Genomic DNA, 22,818 nt, shown 5'->3' with positions numbered 1-22,818 from the left:
TAATCGCTCAATTCCATGACAGCTATCGCCATTATTATATGACATTTGAACAATTTAATCTTTGAAATAGATAGCCACATATCTTCTCTTTATATCACAGTGGCTGTGGTAATTACTAAATTTGACTTTTAGGCTGTTTTAGGCTATACAATTTTAGCTAGGCCAGGTAGTTTTTTTAATACTTAATATATATACTTAATAAACTGGGAAGTCAGTGAAAGGGAAACTCTCAGCGATCATAACTACGTATTGTTTGAAATTGAGAGCACTCAAACCATAAAAAATCGTAATCGCCAATCTCCGCACTACCTGTATAAGTAAAGACGCGCTTATACTAGGCAGTGTTCTGCCGATCTGATTATACGTAATAGGCTGTGGGAGGAATATCTGGAAACTAAGAAGATACTCAGAGACTCCATAAAAGAGGCGAAAGGACAGAAGTGGAAAGCTTTATGTGACACAATAAACTGTGATATTTTTGGAAACGGCTACAAAATTGCTATGAAGTGCATAAATGGGTTTTCTTCTAAATCAAAGCTGAGCGTTGAAGCAATGGCAGAGGAAGCTATAAAACTATTCCCTGGTCATCCAAACGTGATATTTAACTGTAATATTAGAGATATAGAGTTTTGTAGATTTTAGTGTAAATGAATTGAAACAAGCCTGTGATAAATTAAAAAACGGAAAAGCCCCTGGACCTGGAAACGTGCCTGTCGAAATACTTAAGCAATTAATAGACAAAAAACCAGAGTATATTTTGAAGGTTTATAATCGCCTAGCAGATTAGTAGAGACTTGCTCTTTCCTCCCGAGTGGAAGAAAGCCGCACTGCTACTGATTCCTAAAAACTCTAACTCAGAAGATGGATCAGCGGCATACCGACCGATATGTCTTTTAGATATAGAAGGAAAACTATATGAACACGTTATCCTTATTAGACTAAATGAAGAACTCGATCGAATAGGACCTCTTTCAGCGCGCCAATATGGTTTTCGAAAAGGTAGACAAACAATACATGCGATCGAACACGTACTTCTTATTGCCAGACAAGCAGCAGATTATGCACCAAATAATAGAAAATTATGCGCAGTAATTACTCTAGATGTGCAAAATGCGTTCAACAGTGCTTCGTGGCAGATCATTCTGGACGAAATGCAAAAATGGGGTATAAGTTCGTCTCTGACTAACATGGTGGCATCTTATCTCTCTGAAAGGACAATTTTAATTGAAGACGATACTGCTAAAAGGCAGATTAACGTAACCAGTGGAGTGGCACAGGTGTCAGTACTTGGCCCAACACTATGGAATATCCAGTACAACGACCTACTGGAAACGGCAATGCCCGAAGGAGTAACACTAATCGGCTTTGCCGATGACGTAGCGATGGTGGTAACGGCCAAAACGAAAAAGACACTCATGAGTGTTGCTAATGCAGGGCTACAAAGAGTGGCCAACTGGATCGAGCGCAAAGGTTTAAAACTAGCACCGAAAAAAACTGAAGCGGTTTTATTAACCACCTAGAGGAAACTCTCTCATATATCATTTGAGCTTCTCGGTACAACAATTTCACCAAAGAATGCAATAAGATATTTTGGAGTTTGGCTTGATTCAAAGCTTACATTCGGCGAGCATATAAATCAAATTATACGAAAGGCGGAACGAACTTTGACCGCACTGGGTAGGCTGATGCCTAATATAGGAGGGGCCACTTGCTTCAAACGTAGAATCCTAGCCTGTGTAGCACACTCTCCAACTGTTATATGCCGCCCCAGTGTGGCACTTCGCAATATCAAAGGGATATATAAGGCAAAAACTTAAAGCTATACACCGTAAACTGGACCTCAAGATCTGCAGTGCATATAGAACCGTCTCCGCTGAAGCATTAAATGTCATATCCGGGGTGCCGCCTATTCACCTACTTGTAGAGGAGAGAAGAGAGAGATACAAAGGGACATCAAAACTGGAGGCAAGAAGCATACTGATGATTGAATGGCAAAAGGAGTGGGATCTAGATAGATATGGTAGATGGACACATGATCTCATACCAGACATTAATATCTGGTTAGACAGAAGCTTTAGAGAGACGGACTATTTCCTAACTCAGGCATTGACAGGGCACGGATGCTTTAACAACTATTTGCATAAAAGGGAGAGATCCACCTCAAATTTGTGTATGTATTGCAAGGAAGTTGACAGTGTCGAACACACACTATTCCTCTGCAATGAATGGAAGCAGTTTAGAGAGTCATTCCAACGGGACAGTGGTGGACAAGTCTCTAATGCCAAAAATATGATGCAAGGGCTACTAAGTGGTGAAACGTCATGGAAAATTACATATAGATGCATTCGAGAAATAATAGAAACCAAAGGAAATAGAATGCGGGGCCTAACCGCATAGACAGCCTTCGAGCTGAAGTAATGCGCAAGCGGTTTCCAGCTGGATAGAGCGATGGCATGCGAGGAGGGTTTTTTTAGTCGGTAGGAATCCGACACTACCCAACGGTGTCTTATGCAAGATTTTTCCCCTCCTCCTTAAAAAAAAAGGTAGTTTTTTTTCGTCGAAAAATTTTAAATATTTTTTTTCTCAAAACGGTTAATGTTAGATATAGAGTGTTTAACATCAATATTCATAGAATTTTACAGAGAAAATAAATGTATAATAAAAAATGTAGGCACCCATTTAAAATAAGAAACTTACTGTCAACTTCCGGTATTTCCGGAAGCGCCGCCATATTGAAAATATCTTTAATCGATAGATCTCGTTGTAAAACAATGATGTGCAAAAAATCTCCGATCTAGATATTGTGGTTCTCTAGAAACTTCTAATGCACGCTCAGCCTGGGACACCCTGTATATTAAATCATTTCTTAAATTATTTTACAAAATACAGTTTTTAGGTAATACATCTATTGTCTCTTCACACAAAATCCTATTTTTCTTTCATGCGTCATATTTTTTAATACTATAATATTGTGAGGATGCTTTTTATACAATTATATTAAAAAATATTTTTTTTATTTTTTTTTCATAAAAAGTGATTACATATTTACAAACCAACAAGTAAATTAATTGTTAGATTAGATTTAGGCTTTTAATATTATAATATGAAATGATTCATAACCTTTAATGATAAGTTTATTAAAACTATTAGTAATTTAATTGTTTTAACATTGTAATTACTAAAATATCAGTGCGGAAATAACTTAAAGATAATTCTGCAGCAATGAATGGGCTATTAAATTTTTAATTTTATTAAACTAATGAATGTAGCTAACATATTTAAGTACAACCCTTGTTTATATATTAATAGTTAGTCAATGAGCCTGTATAAGTCGATGCTGCCAACTGGTGGCAGAAATTAAAACGTAAAAAGGGGCGGAGACTATTGAATTTGGCAAAGAAGTAGGGACTAGGAATTCTTCGAATTTAATTCTCGGTAAAGAATAAAAATATCTTATCTGATTCGAACCGAATTTATACCTCAAAGCGTTATTTACATTTTTTTATTTTTGGACATGGATTTATATTTATTTTGATTTTCATGGCCACTTGTTGGATACTAAAGTATTATATTAGGTATATAAATATTTTATTTTGATGGATAATTAAAGATTTTGATTTAGATGGATAATTAAAGAATATAATATGAAACTATACCTACCTACGTCTGTAACTTTGTAAAAGTGTGGCGGATTTAACATAATGTTTTTTTAAATGTAACATCCTATTTTATTTTAGATTCTGCCTAAAATTCTATTACTTTTTTTACGTATATTTCTTGTATAATGGTGTAACCTAAAACTAGTTTTATAATATTTCAATTTGTTGATGAAGAAAAAATATTAGATATTTATATGTAGATATTTAAGGTAGAGCTACAGGGTGTTCAATATATATTTTTCAAAATTCGACTACGTATTTAAAATAGAAAAATATCTGCAGATTCTTTCAATGACGTAGCCTATACTGAGTGTTTTTTCAAAAGCGATTCACCTCCTATAACTTTTTTATTTTTTCAGATAAAATTAAATTCGGGGTTTACCAAACTCGGAATGTTAGTAGGTATATGACATAAATCGAGATTGATTCGTATTCCGTTAGTTTCGGTCACTTCCTGTTTCACCGGAAATGTATACGAGTACAACATTTGATTTTTAAATGGTACCCTCAGTATTTTTATACTTTATTTGATAGAAAATGACATTCTGAATAGAATGACATATATCATATGTCAACTTTGACATTTTCAATTAAAAAAAAATAGCATTTTAAAATTCAATCCAGTGTCATGGCTGTGTTTAAAACCATTAATTTTTAATCAAGGAGCTTCGGAAAAATTGATTTGATCGTCTAATATTTTTTGTGTCTTTCCTTTTTTGGTACCTGGTAAATAGGTAATTTGGTACCACACACTTCGTATATCGAGTCAAACTGTCGTTACCTTTACAACCGGTTACATGTTGTTTTTTATCATGGCACTCTAGATTGTAATTTAAAATACAATTTTTTAAGTAAATATGTCAAAAGTTGACATTATTCTATTCACAATGCCATATTCTGTCTAATAAAGTAAAAAAATACCGACGGTACCATTTAAAAACCAAGTTGTAGTCATTTCCGGTGAAACAAGAAATAACCGAAACTAATTGAATACGTCAATCAAGCCACTTTTGAAAAACACCCGGTATATTATAATTTTTTCTGATAGATTTTACAAAATTCTTCAATTTCTATTAATAATGTCATATAACTATATAAATTACTTTAATGCTTAATAATAAATAATTTTGTTTTGTCATGGCAAAACTTGTTATAGTGTAAATGAAGTAAAGAAGGATAAAAATTGAAAAAATTCAGAACAGGTTGCAAGCTGTATAGAGTATAGATGTACTTAATATACTTTCTTAACAAGTGTTGAAAGGTTTTGTAAAAGCACTAGAAAAAATAATAATATATAGGATCAGCCAAAAAAAACTGTTTGAACACAGTGTAGAATCTAACTCCAAGTATTTTTACATATATCTTTTTCTTCACCTCTGTAAAACACTCCTACCAAATTTGTATAGCCCAACTTCGGAAACAACTGACAATTATGTAACATAGGAATTATTTTTTTTGCAAATACTAATGTTATTTATAAAAAAAAGTTATAGAATTTTAGGCAGAATCGAAAATAAAACAAAAGTTATAAATAAGAGTTTTGCATTAAAAACATGTTTCATTATATCCGCCACATTTTTTGAAGCACCCATTATACTCAAAAATAATATTTGAACTGTGTCTCTTAAGATTCTCTATACCCTTTTTTTGAATTCCCAAAACAAACGAGATAAGTAACTTTATTTATTTCCTGATATCTCATTTTATAACATTTCGGAAGAATCAATCAGGTATCTTATTTTTATAATTATTAGAAATAAATCGGATTTAAAGGATAAGGGATATGTAAGTGTATACCATACGATAAAAAAAACGGCGTCAGAGGTGGCTTGGAAATGAATATCGATGTCATATATTTGTACGTAAACAAATAGACGCCGTATTTTTTTCGCTCATACCGTATAAGAAAACAAATTTAATAAAACAAACGCATTTATTAATATATTATGTATATAGATTTACATGGTATGAAAAATTCGCATTATAATCTCTGAAGGTCCTACCATGGTCCCACCAATGGTTGGTTAAAGTGGCGAGTACGACCACTTAGCAGTTACACCTATAATAATTTAATAAAATATGAATATAATAAACAAACTTATTTCTTTTAGATTTTTTAAAAGCGAGTTATATGTGTTAAGTGGTTTTTGATTATTTTAGACTAATTTTTTTAGACTATGATTATTTTAGACCAAATTGTCTGCCCACTCAAACGTCTTTCAAAATTATAATGTAGGAAATTCTTAATATGTTTTAATTGGGAATACTTTTAGAAAGTTTCATTTTCACCAAACAAAACTACGTATGTATAACAAATTGCAGTATAATCAACTATAATGCATGACTGGTGGCGTCAAAACTAGATGTTGGGTTTTTCTCGATTATTTCAAAGAGAACTCCACATTTTATGACATAAATGTAGTTTTTTCCAACTTTGTTTTGAAAAATAATTTTTAAATCCAAATAATCGATATTTATACAGTAATGTCCTCTTTTGGAATACATAATTATTTTCAGCTGCAGCGATAAAATAAATAATATTTACTGATACGCCAAGTAAAAAAATAATTAGGAAATTATTTATAGATACATCACTTTTAACGACAAACCTACTAATCAAAATTGCGAAAAACAAATCATGTTTATTCTCAAAGAGACAATTATTGAGAACAATTCAATAACTATTAATTTGGGATATAGATCTTAACAAAACAAAAGTTGGATAAAAGATTTGTTGATTTATGATATAAAATAAAGTGTTCCATTTGAAATAGTAAAGAAAAATATAATATCTTGTTTTGACTCATCCTGTATATAATACAAAAAAAATAATATAAAGAAAATTTAATCATATAAATAATTTAGGAATTTAGCATATTTTTATATAATTATATGAAGAGAACATTACCTTAAATTAGTTCCAGTAAAAAACTTCCATATTACTTATTTTTAACTTAGAAAGGGCTTTAAATATATATTTTATTATATAAACAAATAAATTTAATCCAAAAATGGTCAAAATGAACTCTATACGATTACGACATTATAGTATTTTCTGGAATGACAATTTTTTGACAAATTCACCAAGAAAAAATAAAAAATATAGCCTTTCTTTTGACAAACTATACAACTCTAAAGTAAATATGTATTTATATCTATGAATCATCCTGTATATCTATAAAAATACCTCCCTGTCAAATTTACGCTACTTTTGCATGCAAGCATACCTATTTTACAAAAATATAATTTGAGTGAAAATATAAAATAGGAAATCTGATATGAAGCTTTATCTAAACACAGGGTTGACTGTAGATAAACAATATTTTACGTTATTAATTAAGAAAAATTATAAAATACACAATATATCTGACAGTTCCAAAAAAGCAAAGTAAGAAATGAAACATAATTTATAGCATAAAATCAGTATTTTTTAAATTTTTAAGTCAACTGGCCTTTATCGTTTAATCTATCTATCAATCTATCAAATTTAATGTTTATTATTAAACTTATCTCAGACTCTCTATGAGGTAAAACTCTAAGATAAAAACTCTAAAAACCAAGAGTGATTTAAAACAAATTTATAGGAATTTAGAAATAAATATGAACAGTATTTACTCACCTGTAATACAGATGCTTTTTGTAAATTAAATATGTTTCAAAATACTATCCAGCAAGTACAAAATACACATTACACATCACGTAAACACAACACATAAAACTCATAAAATAATAGTTTGTAATCCAAATATTCAAAAATACTGTTTCGTTTCTTCGTGAGGGACGAAAAAATTTATTTTTTTAATTATTTAGATATGCATTAAGGTATATTTTAACTCAAAAGCTTATAAATAATTATTTTTAAGACATAACCTAAACGAAACGAAATCAGAAGTCGAGAAAGATAAACAAAACTGCCGAATTTAGAAACGAATATGACTTTTTTTCCTTTTTTCTTGTCACAGTTGAAACAAACAAGGATAGAGCTATTTTCGTAAAACATGCGTGAAACGTGCTAATAAGTGGCCCAATAGATGTGACCTCGCGCCCTTCCATTTTTGAACGATGGGCGGGTTTAACGGATTCCCCTCAAAGAAAATCGTAGGGGAATACAAAAATTCAGAACGGGCAAGGCGCCACCTAGAAGACGGGCTTGTACTAAGCCCTCATTGTACATCTATTTATACATAATCAAGGGTACAACATAATCGAAAAAAACGGGCGTCAGAGATGGCTTTGAAATGAAGATCGCTGTCATTTGTAAAATTATATGGGAAATATGATCGAACGTTATTTCTAAGCTAACTGGACACTGTTTTTTTTTCGATCATACGGTCATTGGATCCTCCTCATAATAAAAAAGATTAAGAACTGAATTTAAAAGTAATGTACTAGAATGTATTTCATGAAAATATTTTAACTTCTACAGGGTGGCTTAAAAAAGTGAGTATATCGAGATGATTTTTTCATGCTGTATATTGAAAGAAGGCTTCTATTTATTGGATTTTCGGTTTTCTTTCTGATTTACATAAGATATTATTAATTTTTTTTTATTAGTTCCAGAGATATTAATAAATAAATAAAAAATTATATACCTTAAAATTTTGATTAATTTTAAAGTTTAATATATTTTGTTCTAATGGGTCGATTTCGATGATTTTTTAAGCAATTTGTAGCTAAATTATTTGACTTTTTAGTATATTCTTCTAAATTAAAAATGAAAGTTTCTTTTTTTGTCAATTGCCAAACGAGGGAAAATAAAATGTTGATAATTTGGTGAAAGTTTGAAACACCCTGTGGAATATATTAATAAAGCGAGGGTTTTAAAAATCCTTTTGTCATCTAGGTACGTATTATCTCGAGAGTTTGTTTTTGATTCATCGCAATAACTCTATTTTTATTGGAGATATTCGCTTTTGAATAAGACAGTAACGATTTTACCATTGATTTTAGATTCTCATCACCAGACTTATAAAATGGTGTTTTTTTTGTTTTGTTATGTCACTGTCATTGAGAAGTCATATTATTATCTGTTATTATTGTTTATGGACGTTTACTCTAGTAGAGATGGTTTTAAGTTTTGAGGTATCGACTATTGCTGCTTTAGGGTGTATTCCGTTGCTTACCTAGGTTATGGTTTTACGTTCCGTTTCGATAGATTTCCTGAAAGTTTTCTCATTACGGAACACAGTCCCTGAAAAATTCGGTTATAACTCTCGCCCAACTAACCAGTGCAAGAAGGCTGGATTTTCTGGTTTTATTTGTCAATCAATGTCATTTATGTGACAGAAATCAAGCAAATATTGGAAGTTCGAGTGAAATTCTCATTTAATTTCTAAAATTTGTAATAATATTTTGTACTTACATCCAAAAGCAATAGAGGTAGGCAGTAAAGGTAAATAAATTTAATTAACTAAATAGAGTGAATTTTGAGGACCATTTTTTAAACTTATCATGCAGCCATTTTTTCTTAAAGTCAGGAACATTTAAAGAAAACATGAAAAGCAAGACAAGTAATCGTGAATGTTTTGTAAACTATAAAAATATAAATATTGATCAGATTTGTTTATTTATTATTGATCTGTTTTAATATTGGACCTACAAATCTTCACTTGAGCTGCCTAATGAGTTTAACAGTTTATTAGTAAAGCACTTTTCAATATTAAACTCCATTGAAAAGAAGAAGCAAACGTAAAAGCAGAGAATAGGTACATTAAAAATGCATAAAAGATAAATTTTATAATAGAGGTATTGAAATTTAGAAAACGTCAACATTTAATGTTTCCAGTATTTTACCAAACCTTTCCGTATCAAATCGATGTTTTTCAAGAACCGCTCTTTGCCGTAATTTACCGGTCTGGTTCTCCTGGATTTGCAACGGAATACAGCCTTAATTGAGCAAGGCAGAGATCAACTTTTGGACTTAAAACCATATCTACTGGACTAACTGCCTAACAGACAATAATACAGGGTGTCCCAGAAATAAGTGCAAATATTTTAACTGGTAGTATAATTCAACCTCAGAAACACACCTATGAAGATTTTTTCGCGAAAAATAAAATTTGAAAATTCGAAATTTTTTGAAATTTGTTTTGAATTTTTTTTAGTTTTTAGTTAAAAAACATAATTTCTTAATAATAAGGCAACATTGGTATTAGATTAAATTTACAAGAAAGAAAATCCAGAAAAGATCGAGTGGTTCTCAAAATTTTAGCAAAAATTATTTTTTTTGGAAATTTTCAAAGTAAAATAACTCCGTTATTTTGGACTTATTTAAAAAACGATAAAGAGAAAATATGTTTTTTTTATCGAGATCTATCACCCCTTAAAATATTTGCACTTATTTCTGGGACACCCTGTATAATATCAGTCAAAGTCAGTTCAAATTCAAAGACATTGACATTGCACAAATCGTTAACACTATTTATAGGTATATTGACTAGGTATTTATAGGTATATTGACTAGGTATATTGACTAGGACCAGCAAGGGCATTGTTTTAATGTAAAAGATACGAAAAAATGTTATTGTCTTCTTCAAAAGCGAATATCTAAATAAAATAAAGATATTGAGATGAATCAAAAACCAAACTATTGAGGAAAGATACACCTAGATGATAGAGTGATTTTTAATTTCCTTGCTTTGTTAACGTACCCCACAAGGTGTTGCAAACTTTCACCAAAATATCAACATTTGGTTTTGAGATGGCAACTTTCATTTTCAATTTACTACAAATTGCTGAAAAAATCATCAAAATCGGCCTACTAGAACAAAATATATTAAACTTTAAAATACATGAAAATTTTAAGGTGCCCGTTTTTCGTGCCGGTGAATGTATTTTCAGCCTATTTTAAATACACTCACCGGCCTAAAAAACCGGCCACTAAAAGCTAGCCCCAATTTCAGAGTTGGATTTCTCGCGAAACACCCATTAGATTTTGATAATTTTTTTTTTAATTGTAAATTAATTCCTTCTTAACGGATGCTACGTCAGAAATGTTTATTCCGAGTTTATTTTGAGCATATACAGGGCACAACAATAAGACGATGTTTTTTCCTCGAACTTTTGACACTCTGTAGAGTGTAGCAGTTGTAGTAGCTATTGCTAAATCAAATCACATTGTAGCCTCATCTTTTGTGAGCATTTTATTTTTTTAATCACGACATTATCTCTCTTTTTATTGGAGATACGCTGCTTTGAAACGAATGTCTCGGAAAAATGCTTCGCAGGCAGAAAGTTTTATGTTCAAGACGACATAGGCGAAAACGGATTTATGAGTATTTGCAATATGACAACAATGGTTGTCAAATTAAAAAATGCCTTTATCTGTGACGAATGTTGGTCGTATTGTAGCTTTAATTGAGGATGGCCGCAGTCAACGTTATGTGTCCGATACCCTGGGCATACCTCGAACAACAGTCCAGGATGCCTGGAATCGGTATATGGAAACGGGAAATTTCACCAGGCGAGTGGGTTCCGAAAGAAAACGGAAGACAAATGCAATTGAGGACCGCTTTATTGTCCTGAATACTTTACGAAATAGTAGAATTACAGCATTTCAGAATCAACATCTGCTACAAGCCGTGCGTAGAACTCAAGTCAGTGAGAGAACAATCCAACGAAGACTAAAAGAAAACAACTTGTTTGCTAGGAGGCCTGCCACAGGACCCCATGTACTTCCAAAACATCGTCGAGCACGTCTTGAGTTCGCGCGTTTACATGTGAATTGCTTTGGTCGCGGTTTTGCCTGCAAAGCATTTTTCCGAGACGTTCGTTTTAAAGCAGCGTATCTCCAATACAAGCAGGGATAATGTCGTGATTAAAAAAACAAAAAGCTCACAAAAGATGAGGCTACAATGTGATTTGATTTAGCAATAGCTACTACAACTGCTACACCCTACAGAGTGTCAAAAGTTAGCATAGTTACGTTTAGCATCCGTTAAGAAGGAATTAATTTACAATTTAAAAAAAAATCATCAAAATCTAATGAGTGGTTCGCGAGAAATCCAACTTTGAAATTGGGACTAGTTTTTAGTGACCTTTTTTTTGCCGGTGAGTTAATAACAAAAATACAAGGAATGTCCTGAAATCAAAACTATATTAGGTATTTACTACAGTATTTTTGTTAGATGCAAAATTAAAAAAATAACCCTAATATTTACAAATCATTCCTTACTCACCATATAAATTGACAATTATTTAATCCATCTAGTGTCCTCGGCTGACAAATACTGAACGAATCTCTTAAATTCATCCCTGTCAATAGCGCCATAGCATTAGGAAAAGTATTATCATCGATCTTGTTATAACCCTTGAATTCGTGGAATCCGTTCTTCAAAATATACTCCCTCGTTTTGGGCATGGTCCTGATGAAATTCAGCCTCGATACCGAATCTATGACAATTACCAGGACACTTGTCGGTCTTTTAGGGGATGATTCTTGAAGTCTTTGTCCTTTTTGTACAAAGGATTGGTAAGGCCGGACAACTTGGTGTACGTTGGCGTATATAGGAAAGATTGGAAAACCTCTGGTGTAGCCTATGTTTGTCTCTATGTAGTTGCTGCATGATACCCATACTGTATCGTGCAATAATACTACTGATTGTTGAAATTTTAAACAGTTTGTTACACTAAAACATCATATTGAGAATATTAAAGCCTTGTTGACACGGTCCAAGTGTACTTGGACCAAGTCAACCGGATGCTGCCGTATGAATATACCGTATGATCGAAAAAAAATGGCGTCCAGTTGGCTTGGAAATGACGATCGATGACATTTTCCATATAATTTTACATATAAAATGACAGCGATCTTCATTTCATAGCCATCGCTGACGCCGTTTTTATTCGATCATACGGTACTTATACCATAGTAGAAGGAAAAGAGTAGTTGCACTCTCCCAAATATTTTCTGCCAGTTTTTACAATCTGTCAAATATCGTCAGATTGCAGAGCGTTTCAGTTGAGTTCCGTCCGTCGACCTGCGAGGTTCGAGCGTTGCGTCCCAGCACAGAGACGCATTGACAAAAAGTAAGTGCCTTACTGTGAGCTGCTATTGGTTGTAGTAATAATTCAAAGAATTGTGCTTTATTTTGTTTTTGAGAGTCATTTGTGATCATGTTTCTGTGTTCAGGTTAATTTTCTCATCACTGATTACTACTTAATAATTTGATATTATTTAGATTTAAACCTCAATTTTTTATCTATTTTACTTTTGACAACCATCCCTTGCTTGCTGTTTAATGAACTGCACCATCATTGAACAAAAATTTGCTAGTACCGAAAGTACCGAAAAAAAAACAGGAAATACCGGGTCCTTAGAGGCATGGTACCGAAATTACCGGTTCCGAAAAACAGCTCCGGTTACGGAAACGCTATAACGTACCATAAACCTCATAATAAGATAAAAATGTGTCATTGTATATTTTTCCGCATTTTTTTCCTTCAATTGTTACTTACACAAAACTTGAGAATATTCTGTTTTCAAGGAAATTTTTACTCGATGATCAATTTTTTTATGTTACTTTAACTCATATTTTCCTAAATACATCTCTGTGAAACTATGGCGAGTGCCACGATTATACTTTGCCTAGTTATAGACAAGGTCATATAAAGTGGCAGAAAAAGAACAAAGCTAGTTTCCTTATACTATGTTTATACGTATAGTTGTTGCGTGCGTCTCACTGTCACGCTGTTTGTGTAGTATCAACTCTTTTATCAACGTCCAATTGGAAGGCCTCGTAGCATCCAAGTAAGTTGGCAGCCATAGTTATTTTGATGTTAAAAATCCTTCCAATTCGACTTTGATAAAACAGTCAATAGAATTAAAAGAAGCGTATACAAGTGAGACGCTCGCAGCATTATTATAAGTACAGTTATATGGCAGCATCCAAGTATATTTGGTCCAAGTAATTTTGATCGTGTCATCCTCCCTTTAAACAAATCTACAATATTACTACATTATAACATTTTTTATTACTCTCAATATATATTTGGCATCAATTTAATAACGAAGAACACACCGATTGCATCAAAGGAATAAAAAAGTACCCAACCTCAACCAAATTGTTTAAAAAATAGATCTACTAATTATAGTGAAAAAAAAAACGTTCAGTTCTGATAACAGAACTGATTAGAAGCATGGTACTTAAACATTTAATTCTGTAATTCGGTGCTACAACTTGGAAGAGCCTCTTAGTAGTAGTAGGAAAGCATTTTGGGGCATATATTCATAGAAACTTTTTATTTTATTTTTATCTGTAGAATCCAATCTGACCCACCAAAATTAGATATACTATTTTTTGACACGCTGTATAAGAATATGCTTGAATAAGTTTGCTGCTTATTGGAGAACCCTTCCTTATAGCTGTAGTAATTAAATTGATATTTTTTTACTGAAACTTTATTTATTATATTAAAATAATTTAACAAACACGGCTTAAAAATAAAACACTAATTCACCACAATACAAAAAAATACTTTACTTTTAACTGGATGTGCGTTTCGCTAACCATGTTAGTATCATCAACAAATAATTGCAACTATATCTTGGTTTAGTCATCTGCTGATGATGCTAACATAGTTGGAGCACCACAAAGCTCAGTACTAGGCCCTACTTTGTTTTTTCTTTTTATTTACGACATTTTATTAACATAAACATCAATAACATAAAATATGTCTTTTTGCGGATGACACTAGCTTCACTTGGAGTAACAAGAACGTCTCGGCACTTCATAGGATTATATCAAATGACTTAATCACCATTAAATCTTGGTGCGATTCGAACCTCCTGAGTCTAAACATTTCTAAAACTAAAGCTTTGTCGTATAAAAACTCGCTGCAGCCTTTTATACTTAACAACACCACCATTGACGACGTAAAATCTGTAAAATTCTTAGGGCTTTTGTTGTAGACAATTCTTTGAAATGGGACATGCATATCGACGCTTTGTCGAAAAAATTAAGCTCTGCCTGTTTTGCATTGAGACCTGTTTCTAAGGAACTTAACTTGTCAGTGGCTAGAACTGTTTATTAGGCCCTTTTTGAGTCGTACCTCAGATATGCCCTTCCATTCTGGGGTACGTGTTGTGCGACTCAATTTGACCGAGTTTTCAAGCTCCAGAAGAGAGCTGTTCGATATTCACTGGGACTAAACAGCAGAACTTATTAACAGGACTTTTTTAAAAAAATAAAAATATTAACTCTTCCTTCCTTATTTATATTTGAATCCATTTGCCTAATACGTAAGCATGTATCAGCTTCTCAAGAAAGGCCATCTCACACTTATCCACTCAGGAACGCGGAGCAAGATCTTTATCTACCTACCCCACGCTCAGAGTTAGTTAAAAGTTCAATATTATACAACTCGGAAAAAATGCACAATCACCTGCCATTTGAAATCAAATCCATAATATCATTTTCTTTATTTCGCAAACCATTGAACTCTTATTTACTAGACAAGGCTTTCTACGCCGTAACTGAATTATATTTTCATAATCGAATTTGATCTTGTAAACACTGGTCTAATGTTTGCTATAACTATATTTACCAATGATATCGAGGTAAATTTATCTAGAGGTCATTGATATTTGGTATAAACTTACTAAATATTTTTGAATCTTATTTTTATTTTTTTGTCTTTAACATTGTAAACATTTGTAAGTGTTTATTTTAAACAATAAGACTGACAATGTTATTTCTATAATGTTTTGTATTCTCTTTTGTTTGTTTGTTTGTTTACTTTACCTTTGTCTACAAATTGTAAAAAATTTTCACAATAAAGGCATTTATTTATTATTTATTTAGTTAGTGATCGGCGTGTCCAGTGCAAAAGCAAAGTATTTTGGTGTATTGTAGTGAATCAGTGTTTCATTTTGCTGTTATAACACCTCCAACTGTAAACTACGACTTGTTTGTGATTTCTTTGTAACCAAAGTTTTTGTGATGCAGATAATATCACGTGCATTCATTACCTTATTCCGACATCTGGTTGATTTTCCGTTCCATTTCTAAAGACATAACTATAACAGCAACGAGTAGGGCTGTATTCTGTTGAATAGTTCGCGAATGCTTCTTCTCTAACGTGTAGTGTAGCTACATTATTTTTTACAGTTGTGTATGTTGGCAAAGGATCAAATTCCGAGCAGGATATGGGAAGAGATGATATATAACTAGGCCAGTTTGTAAAAAAGGGTGGTAAATCTGGTACAGTGCATTTGCTGGTATTGATTAAGTAGTTTTCTAAAAGGCAAAATAATATTTGTTAATTAGTGTCAGATTTTTTTCAAATTGATTGGGTATTTCAATGTCACAGGACCAAATTGATAAATATAGATAGCAATAATTGTATATTGTATACCTTTAATAGAATATAACTAAATACAGAATAGCTAACAAAATAATAATATTCTCCGACCTACACACATGGCCAAAATTAATGCATATAACGATATTTTTATTTTATTTTGGACCTAATATGATTCTTTTTATATTTTTGAACATATTGGCTTACTACACGGCTAACTAATATAAAATTAAAAATTTAAGTGCAACTAGACTGTTATCATAATTTTATAATGTGTGAAAATCAACAAAAAAAAATAATTTTAAACAGAAAATATTGAAAACAATTTTAATTATTTCTCACATCTAATAGTCTGTATTGCTTCCTCGAGCCTCAATACAAGCTGTGAGACGACGTGGCATGCTCTCTCATATTGTCCAGAAGATGTTGAGGAATTCCATGTTTCGCGCGCAGCAATTTTCAATTCATTTAAGATACGGGGGGGTCATTCCTTTTGGCAATATGGCGTTTTAGCATATCCCAAGCATGCTCGATCACATTCATATCTGGAGACATCGGTGGCCACAACAGTTTTCTTATACCCTCTTCCTCACAAAATTCGCGAACCGTTAAAGTGCGAAGGGGAGGAGCATTATCGTCCATGTAAACAAATTCATCCCCCACTGCCCCTCGAAATGGACGCACAATAGGCTCTAAAACGTCTCTAAGATGTGAGGCACCTGTCATTGTGCGATCAATAAAAACAAGAAGAGTTCGAGCCCCGTGCATTATACCTGCCTATACCATAATGCTTCCCCCTTGAAACGGGACACGGGGTTGAGCGTGCTCGTCTTCCAAGTGCTCTCCAGACCAAAGTTCGTCGCGAGTCTGACACTAGGCCTATTTTTGTCTCATCACTAAAAATGACGAAATTCCAATTAGGTCCATTTGCTCTCATCTCCTCAGCCCATTGTAGTCGCGTAATTTTGTCTGTAAACTAAGCTTCGGAACACGTAGAGGCCTCCTTAAATGTAATCCATTTGTTGAAACATTTACTCCTTCAAGGCGAGCTAACTCATTTTTAATAGCAGTACTAGAGAGCAGGGGATTACGTCGTGCAATTAGGGATATTTGACGGTCTTGCACAGCAGTAGTAACTCTCTTTCTACCTCTTCCAGGCCGGTCTGTAATCTCGTTTGTCTCCCTGAATTTTTTTAATATTCGCGTAACATCGTTTTGGTTAACTCCTACAATCAGCTATTGCAATTTGCCGGTTGCCCTGTTGAGACAGTGTTACTATTCTGATTCTATTAAACTGTGAAATAATGTTTCTAGGCATTTTAAGGCCAAACAATGGTCAAATTTCTTCTGAAACCCAAGAGACCACAAATAGAAATGTGCCAGAATTTGTAATAATATTGAGTCTGAACGATAAACATTGTTTACCATATCCATTTTAACAAAAAAATGTTTATTACAGATGCTAAAGCTATGTATAGAAAAAGATTCTTTAAATTCCTTTCCGAACATTTTTAAACGATATATGTAATAATTTTGGCCATGTGTGTATATTATATACCTATTACATTATTTTTTTTTTGATTATAATATGCAGTAGCCTCGGCAGTAGCATATGCAGTATGTACTGAGAAATATACAAAATAATTAGCTATGAAGTGGTAGATTTTTATGTGTAGGTCAGAGTACTATGAACAATGCTTAATAATTTTAAAATATTTTATTTTTTAGACTAAATACAGTATGTCCCCGGATTGTCTTAGAGGAGAAACTTTATTTAGTTCAATGATACAAAAAAGGTTTATAACAGCAAAAAATATAAAGTTATAAGCAAATTAATAGCATCCGTTTATTAATGAATGAAAAGAAAATGATTCTACCATAGAAACTGTTCATTTCCATAGAAACCATAGCCTGTTCATTTTTAGGACATAGAAAAAAGGTAGTAACTATATTTATTTATCCAAAAAAAACCTTTATGGGTATTTTGCCACTGCACTGCAAGAAAAATCTACAAAATAAAATAGTTATTTTTTGTAAACACTTCTGGCGTTAAACCTAAACGGACGCTGCTTGTCAGAAGTTGTGTTTGGTTTGGTTACAGTTATAAAAATTTGCCTAACAAAGAGAAAAATGCTTAATGTTTCGGAAAGTTTTGTCTTTACGTCGTCGGAAGCAAAAAAATATAAAGAATAGAGAAAAAAACTATTTAAAATATTTATATTGAACTATTCGAGAACACTTTACTTTTTAAAACAGATACGTCTACAAGAAACCGTTGACGTTCTGTTAAAATGACATTATATTAAGTTAAACTTGCTTAACGTGTCGGAAAGAAAAAAAAAAATGCTTAACGTGTCGGAAAGTTCATCTCTTTCCGTCGTCGTCACAATCAAAAAAAATACAAAGAATAAAGAAAAAAACATTTAAAAATATTTAAACTCAACTATTCGAGAACACTTTTAGTTTTTTTTAAAATACGTCTACAAAAACTGTTGACGTTCTGTTAAAATGACATTTTTTATATCAAGCTAAGTTTCAAAATTAACAATTCCTACCTGATAACAATTACTTAATAAGGTAAAACCAAAAAGCCCAAACTTTTTGTATGGTTATTTTCAAATTTTACCTATGTTATGTTTATTTATGTTATGTTCTTTAAAATCAAAGAAGCGATTGCCATACATTACTAACATCTACAGATGCATGAGCAATACACTTATTTTTATTAGATTGAATTAAAAAAGCCTTTTTTATTTTTCTTTTACAGGCTATCGCTTCTTTCATTATAATTTTGGCGTTATTGAAATTTATTCTGTGCCCTGTATCCCATGAATGCTGACAAATCTTAGATTTGTGAAAATCTCCCTTTCTTAAATAATCTTTATGTCCTTTAATTCTAACATTTAATGGTCTAGATGTTTCACCAATGTAAAATTTATCGCACTCACAGGGTATTTGGTATATTACATTTTTTGTTTGTTGTATATTTATTTACAACCACATATGTACTACTGACATTACTGACTTTTAAAAAATTTGAAAGTGTCAAATTATCTACATTTCTTCCCTCTTCCATTTCCCTCGCCTATTTCCCTCACTCGGTTTTTCTTATTTCTTGCCTCAATTAATTAAGCAAAATATTCTTGTAATATGTATCTTTATTAAATACTTATCCTAACATCAACAAAAATAAACAAGAAGATTAACAATAATAATTGAAGATTTTAATACATTTATTTGTTGAAGGTAAAAATGCTAGACTTTGACTTAAAACCTACATTCTGGCGTTTTAAAAAAGCGACAAGTTTGTGATATTTTGATATGTCAGTTTTTTCCCTTAATTCTAGCATTCCTGTCATGCTGTACGTAGCCCAAAGAGTATATGGCTTTCTCTGCCTTGCCATGTCGCTAAAATATGCCATTAAGGCAGTCTCCGAAGCAATATTCTTAGCATTTCTTCCGACACGTCATTTTTCGTATACTTTCAATGCTATTTCATATCGCCCCCTACATTTCTCTGGAAGTAAACTGGCTTCTGCTCTTTTTGCAGCTTCTGTAAGTTTTGGTGGAGTACCAATATTAAAGTAGTATTCATTATCAGAACTTTCCGACAACATTCTGGCTTTCTCTGTTATATAAATTCGAAAAAGCGAACGAGAAATTCAAAACTATCACTTAATTGTTTGTTTTGCTGCCGAAGGTTTGCTCCATAACAACCACCGGTACCGGTAACTATAGATATGGAAATGCCAAAACAGAAACCGACAAATTTTTGCATATTTATTTTTTTTTCAAAATAAAATACTGTCCCTATTTTTTAATTAATGATGTGGTTGTAAATAAAATAGTAAACAAACCTCGGAGGAAAATTATCATTATTGTTTCGAGATTTAGTTAATTCTCTGGACAGTAATGAAACACTGCTCTCCTTGGTATGTAATATACTATTTCATATATTTTTATTTTTCTTTCAAACGGCATGGAAATTTGGAAAAGTATAAACGGTATTAACCATTTTAAATCAAGCAAAAACTTTAATGGAGAATGCATTTTTCTCAAAAAGTTAAAAATAAAAAAGTTTTTCTTCATGTAAAGACAACCCGATTGTATTATTATGCCGAATAATATAAAATAATATAAAAATAATAATAAATAATACGAATAATATAAAATAACATTAATATATTTTCATTCTTTAAGATTAATCTAAAACCTTTGGTCACAAATTTAAAAAAGTATATAATAATTATGTACAAAATGATGGCCAAAATTATTTAATGTTTTTTATACCGTTCATTTTAAGTTCAACATTTAATTCCTTCGCCATTTTGTGAAGAACTGATTATTTTATTGAGTATTATCATAGACATATTATTAAAAACTATTGCAAACTCTAAAAAATGGACAATAAATGTCCTCTAACTTATATTTAAACATTTTTTGAAAATAATTCTGGGTTTTTTCGCCACTAGAAAATAAATCTACAATATAAGAAACATATTTTTTGTAAACACCACCATGCGTTGACCCAACGGAGGCTAATTTGTCGGTGGTATTTTACTAATAAAACCAATTTGGGGGGCCTAACCGACATAAACTGCTTGACATTTGAAAAGGTATGTATATTTCCTCCCATTACAAGATACAAAAAAAACACAAAGAACAAAGAAAAAAAACTATTTAAAAAGTTAAATTCAAAGAACTATTCAACTATTATATTTATCGGTTAGGTTAGGTAAATTTGATTTATTCGTAAAATACCACTGACAAATTGGTCTCCGGTTTCCGTTGTATCTACGTAGTGGTGTTTACAAAAAATAACTTTTTTATTTTTTAGATTTTTTTGTAGTGGCGAAAAACCCAGAATTTTTTTAAAATACACTTTTTTATACAGGGTGAGTCTTAAATAAGTGCAAATATTTTCAGGGCTGGTAGATCTCGATAAAAGAAAGATATTTTCTCTTTACCGTTTTTCAAATAAGTCCAAAATAACCGAGTTATTTTACTTTGAACTCCATAAAAAAAATTTGCTTAAATTTTGAGAACCACTGGATCTTTTCTGGGTTTTACTTCTTGTAAATTTAATCTACTACCTGTGTTGTCATACTATCAAGATATCGTTTTTAACTAAAAATTTTAAAAAATGCGAAAAAAAATTATAATCGTGTTCATGGAATCGAAATACCGGGTGCGTCTCAAAAGTGGCTCACCCCTATAACTTTTTTATTTTTTTTCGATAAAAAACGGAATTTGGTATATTGGTATATGACATAAATCAGGATTGATTGACGTATTCAATTGTTTTCGGTCACTTCCGGTTTCACCGGAAATTACTACAACTTTTGATTTTTAAATAGCACCCCCTGTATTTTTTTACTTTATTCGATAGAAAATGTCACTCTAAATAGAATGACATACTCGATGACATATTATATGTCAACTTTTGACATTTTCGCATATAGTTTATTTGAAATTATAATTTGCGGTTCGTAACGAAAATTTGACTTGAAATACCAAGTGTGTGGTATCAAATTATTCGTAAAAAAATGCTTTTTCCAAATATGCTCACAACCCTCGTTCCATTTGAAAAAAATTGAAATATAATTAAAAATACGATTTGGGCATTTTCTAACTGGCCAGGACAAGACACTAAAAACATTAAACGATCAAATCTATTTTCCAAGGCTCCTTGATGAACAATTTGTGTTTTTAACATAGCCATGGCACTCTAGATTGAATTTTAAAATACATTTTTTTATTAAGCGAGAATGTCAAAAGTTGACATATGATATGTCATTCTATTCAGAATGTCATTTTCTATCGAATAAAGTAAAAAAATACCGAGGGAGCCATTTAAAAATCAAAAGTTGTAGTCATTTCCGGTGAAACAGGAAGTGACCAAAAACAACTGAATACACCAATCAATCCTAATTTATGTCATATACTAACATAGGTACCAAATCTCGTTTTTTTTATCAGAAAAAATAAAAAAAGTTATAGGGGTGAGCCACTTTTAAGACGCACCCGGTATACTACCCCTAAAATATTTCCACTTATTTAAGAATTACCCTGATATGTTGAAATATCTTGTACTGCGATGTAGCGGAGTGCTTTAAGCCCTTATGGGATACAAACCTCGGAATTAATTTACTGTGAACGATTTTTTATAAAATATTTTGCATTGTATTGTGTTTAATGGTAGTTCACATTTCAAAAATATTTTTATAGATATACAGGGTGAGTCAAATATATAATCAACTAATTTGTTTAGCTCAGTGAATTTGCTATAAAATTCCTATTCAAAAATACCTTAATACCATAGAGTATACTAAGTGGTTTTTGAATGATGAACACAACCATGAGGACGTCAATCTAGACGTCTAGGAACCTTCGTATGAGAACTTCTAATCGAGACGATTGACTTATTGTAAGTTTATCGCTAAGGAACCGCCGTTTGCCAGGTTTTCAAATTGATAATGAATTGCACTTAAGAATCGTACATATTTACTAACGGACTATAAATGAAGCAAATCTTTTATTTTGGGACCAGAACTTACTAGATGGGTTGACTAGGTCCAAAAGCAAATCATGGTCTTAATGTAAAAATTACGAAAAAATGTTAGTGCCTTTTTCAAAAGCGAATATTTCCAACAAAAATAAAGCTAATGAGGTGAACCAAAAAACATACCATCGAGAAAGGATGTATCTAGATGATAAAATTATTTTTAAATTTCTTGCGGTTTTACCATACTCCACAGGGTGTTTCAAACTTTCACCAAAATATCAACATTTTGTTTTCCCTCGTATAATTAACAGATGGGGAGTTTCATTTTTAATTTAGAAAAAGATACTTAAAAGT

General features: G+C 31.8%; 1 protein-coding gene across 3 annotated transcripts in view; it reads right to left on the bottom strand.

Annotated features, from left to right (window-relative positions):
- The window catches only part of LOC115890793, a 43,130-nt gene that overhangs the window by 19,327 nt on the left and 985 nt on the right, over positions 1 to 22,818 (bottom strand). For all 3 annotated transcript variants that reach the window (XM_030911132.1, XM_030911133.1, XM_030911131.1), the window contains exons 3-4: positions 15,628 to 15,895; positions 11,837 to 12,286 (exon numbers count right to left, since the gene is read on the bottom strand). In XM_030911132.1, coding sequence (XP_030766992.1) covers positions 11,837 to 12,286; positions 15,628 to 15,895 — 718 coding nt within the window. The remainder of the gene's footprint in view (positions 1 to 11,836; positions 12,287 to 15,627; positions 15,896 to 22,818) is intronic.

Source organism: Sitophilus oryzae, unplaced genomic scaffold (assembly GCF_002938485.1).
Source record: "Sitophilus oryzae breed Bouriz unplaced genomic scaffold, Soryzae_2.0 scaffold_926_pilon_pilon, whole genome shotgun sequence".
Classification (NCBI taxonomy): domain Eukaryota; kingdom Metazoa; phylum Arthropoda; class Insecta; order Coleoptera; family Curculionidae; genus Sitophilus; species Sitophilus oryzae.
Note: the sequence above shows the minus strand (reverse complement) of the source record. Positions and strands in the feature narration are given on the sequence as shown.